At 41.6% G+C, this 4,147-nt stretch overlaps 1 protein-coding gene across 1 annotated transcript; it reads right to left on the minus strand.

Moving 5' to 3' along the window:
• Positions 1-471: 471 nt before the first annotated feature.
• On the minus strand, positions 472-3,526 carry LOC118424533 (four-domain proteases inhibitor-like). Its single transcript, XM_035833123.1, has 4 exons — positions 3,419-3,526; positions 2,028-2,172; positions 906-1,106; positions 472-650 (listed from the first exon to the last, which is right to left on the minus strand). The coding sequence occupies exons 1-4, from the start codon at positions 3,459-3,461 to the stop codon at positions 602-604; spliced, it is 438 nt and encodes a 145-aa protein (XP_035689016.1). The 5' UTR covers positions 3,462-3,526; the 3' UTR covers positions 472-601.
• Between the last annotated feature and the right edge of the window lie 621 nt (positions 3,527-4,147).

The raw sequence follows: 4,147 nt of genomic DNA on the forward strand, positions 1-4,147 counted from the left end.
TTGTATCAAGGAGGTTTTTTCAACCTCCTTGATTGTATCTTTGTGTCCAAGCAATACCATTTGCAAAAATGTATTTCTGAAGAATTGAACTGATTAACTGTAAGTTAAAGATTGGTCTGTATATGTCAACTGGGTTTCTAGTTTGTGTAACATACTGACTCTCCCTTTTGAATTGAGCATTTGAAAGATAGATCAACACCAAGGAACGTGTTTGAACGTATGTGAACATTTAATAAAATAAGGATGGTCTCTCTCCCGTCTGTGCTTAGTATGCTCTCCTTGTTCGTTCATTCATTCATTCATTCATTCATTCATTCATTCATTCATTCATTCGATCATTCGATCATTCGTTCATTCATTCAACTTTGATCCATTCATTCATGTCTTCAACTTAAATCCATTCATTTTACAAAAGGACAAAGAATAGTAAACATAGAACTCAAAGGGAGTCGTTGCATTTGCTTATCGTATTAGCACCTTATACATTTCTTTATTGTGAGACGAAATCAAATAGGCTTCAATCAAAAGGCATGGATGTCTAGTGTAATACTAGCTGCATCATGCAGGCCTGGCTTGTGTGACAAAGTCGGGATTCGTCTCTCTAGCACGGGCCATAGTGAGCCAAGGAGGCGACCTGATAATCGATGCCCCTAGGAAAAAAAGTGGAGTAGGTCATACAACTGTTGCAGAATTTCTGTGAAGACAAATCATTTCCTACGACAGAGTAAGATTCAGATCAACATTTTAGGACACCATCACTGGCGCAATGGCCGAGATTGGCTGCCTCAAAAACAATTGAAATGCATGTATGGGACGTCTAATAGATTTCGACTCAACTTGCATCACAAAAATGATACATGTCGCCAAAACCAGAAAGGTTGCGTTAAAGCACTTGCAGCACTTACTGATAATGAGCCACATAAAGCGCATTAGATTGCATGCATTCCAAAAAGCAGCGGTTGGTGTAGGTCACGCCATCACTACCGCAGACCGGGTCCCAGGTAGAGTCGCATACAGCTTGAGCGTAGCATGACCTCAGGTGCGCATTTCCGCACATACCCTGGTAGGAGAGGGTCAGGGGCTGGTAGTTGGCTTCGTTGGAGAACCTGTGAGAATACAACTAGCTATATATATATAGGACCTAGAAGTGAGAACAAGCCTTGTCGTATTTTTATAACAGTCGCTTTCGAGTGTTCAAGTCACCGTATTCATTTCTTGATTCATGCAAACCTGGCGATATTTTTATGCAAGCTGAAAGACATTACAGACTAGTGTTGGCGTTAACAAAGTTGACAAAGTTATATTAGCATCGCCGCTATATATATACACAAAATACATAAACGTAAACAACGTAAGCAGAATACAACATTAAAACCAAATATGATGACCGTACTTGTAGCAAAATGTGATGAACATGAAGCAAAAAATGAAATATATATATAACAAAAAAACAAAAAACTGTCAATGCGTAACCAAAAACGAAAAGTCAAATTTGACAATTGCCAAGGGGCTGCCAAAAACACGCGATTAATTATTTCATCGACTGCATGGTGGGACATACTTTGGTGACATTTGAAACTGGATTGTAACAAGGTAGACAAACGACCCGACCCTTTGGTATCGCCAAAAAGTCCAATCTGTCAGTTACTTTCTTTGTACCGCAGACTGTACTCTTCATACTTAATCATTTATCGGCATTCAGTAACTGACATTATTTATACCGGGTCTTAGTCCAGAACTGTTGGATGACGCGAATTTCACCAATCAATGTTCAGAATCTGAAGTCAGACTTGCACCGTTATCTGTTGGAATATGGTCATTCGGAGGAGATATTAAGCAGTGTTTGAAGATTTTCGCACCTGAAACATGTTTAGAAGCATACAATATTATCAATAAAGCAGTGGTCCACCCCGTTGTGTGTTATATGTGAGATCTTTATTGGCACAACGATATATGCGTGTCAAGCTACAGTATACTCTTCATCAATCTACTTATTTTTGTCAGACACGAGGAGGTTTGGTACTCACTGCGCGGCCAGCTGACAGGCCTGCACGTTCAGGTCACACTCGTTGCTGTAGGTGTGTCCGTCAGACCCGCACACAGGCCTGAACACGAACGGGCATACGGTCTGGCAGACGGTCTGACGGTCTACCAGCGACTTCGCCTGGGAGCCTGGTTAATTTTTGGTAATGTTTGTTAGAGCAGTTTAGATCTCCCACCGCTGTTTAGCACTCATGCAGGGAGAGAAACGTAGTCTGGACGTAGGAAGAGAAGCCAATACACGTTGTTCTGTGTAAAGCTAGGGGCACAACCCGCCGTACTTGCAAGTGCGTGCTGTCTACGTGCCAAAACGTGGGCACGCAGACACGCCGTAGAAATTTAAGTGCATGCAGAACTTTCTCTGCGTTCGGGCTGCGGATTCGCCCTCCGTACGTGCCAGTACGGGCGACGCACCTGCCATGTACAGACCGAACGTTTTCAGGAATACGTGGCGGACGTGGCCTCCACAAAAAACGTACGGACAAATTGCACGTACGGCGGGTTGTGCCCCAGGCTTTAGTGTGCGAGATTATTTTCCTGAGTCAAGAGGAATAAATACTGAGAGATTTAAAACGCCATCTCTGTAAGTTAAAGTTTGCATTTTCACAATTGCTTCTGACGGAATAACGTATCATAACGTAGTATAATCCTAAACATACATAGCAGTTAGTAAAACACCTGGATAGATTTGTAAACGGCCAGACGTTTCAGAAGTTTCAGGCAGCATCCACTATCTTTCATCAGTGACCGAGAAAACAGATCCTTCTTGTTTATGGAAAAAAAATGTTTTCACATATGCTCGTCTGAAAAGGCGATGCTCACTCATGCGATAAAACTTTCATCACTGACGTCTATTGCCGACAAACTTAATGGAAACACTCTACTTTGATACAGCTAAAAAGTACAGATGTCTTACCTTAATACAATTTTCATTACCTCCATGAAATTTATATTTTACCCCGCGTTTGTGTGTCTATGTGTGTGTTTGTGTGTGTGTTTGTGTGTGTGTAAACAAGATAACTCAAGAACGGCTGGGTGGATTGGTTTCATACTCGGTGTGTTGGTAGTGTCTGATGAACGCTAAAAATGATTAGATTTTGGGCCCCCTATCGGCTCCCCTTGGTACTGCAGCGCAACTTCCGTTTTTTCCCCACATAAATTATGTTAATATGTCAGTCAATTGCATGAAATTTACGAAAGCTCTAACTTTTCATGGAGGTATGAGGTCGCCGAACTCTAGTTTATTTTAAAACTTACTAGAATAGCATAGCTCGGCCGGCATAGAGTCTAAAAACAACATTAAACAGTTCATGCCCAAAAAAGACAATAATATGATGATGGCTAATACAATGCCTGGATTGATAGTTCCAAATCTTACCAGCCACCAGGACTGCCACGATCAGGTACTGAAGGAAAGCCATCTGTCGGAGATGTCGCACCTCGAGTTGAGCCACGGGAGAAATGTCTCGAGAACTGTTTCTGTCACCCAATGTCACAATTTATACCTGCAGTTATCACACTGAAGCATACTGAGCTCATCCGGTCCGGGATGAGAATAGCCCGTCTATTTATTTGCCGACCGATCGAACGTTTTTGAAAGTTGGAATATTATGCGGATGAAGCTATTTGTATTGCCAGTTGGCGGGGAAGTAGTTCGGATAGGAGGTCACCTGCAATATGTCGGCGCTTTTAATGGCAACTCTCCGATCCCACGACATGTTTAGTTGTGATGGTAATGACTCATCTTTTTATAGCTGTCGTTGCATATATCATTATCATCAGATACTGAGTAGAACTTCTCTTCCTTAAATTGTGATAACCACATTCATGCGGATACGCACCAAAAATGAAAATAAGTCGAACCTTAATGTAATTCTATAGATGCTTTGTGTTTTTCTATACTCTCTTACTCTCTCTTGACTCTACTTCGCGAACGAAGATCATCTAGAGGTTTTTTTTACAAACAGGCTGTTTTGTTTCGACAGCCATTGTACAGCATTTAGCTGAAAAGGCGGCCGAATGATACAACGATTTGTACTTGTACTCGTGATTAAGGTAATGTCCAGGTTCGCCTTCTTTTCACTTCTTGGTGCGTGCCAATATGTAT

This window comes from Branchiostoma floridae, chromosome 10, assembly GCF_000003815.2.
Source record: "Branchiostoma floridae strain S238N-H82 chromosome 10, Bfl_VNyyK, whole genome shotgun sequence".
NCBI classification, from domain to species: domain Eukaryota; kingdom Metazoa; phylum Chordata; class Leptocardii; order Amphioxiformes; family Branchiostomatidae; genus Branchiostoma; species Branchiostoma floridae.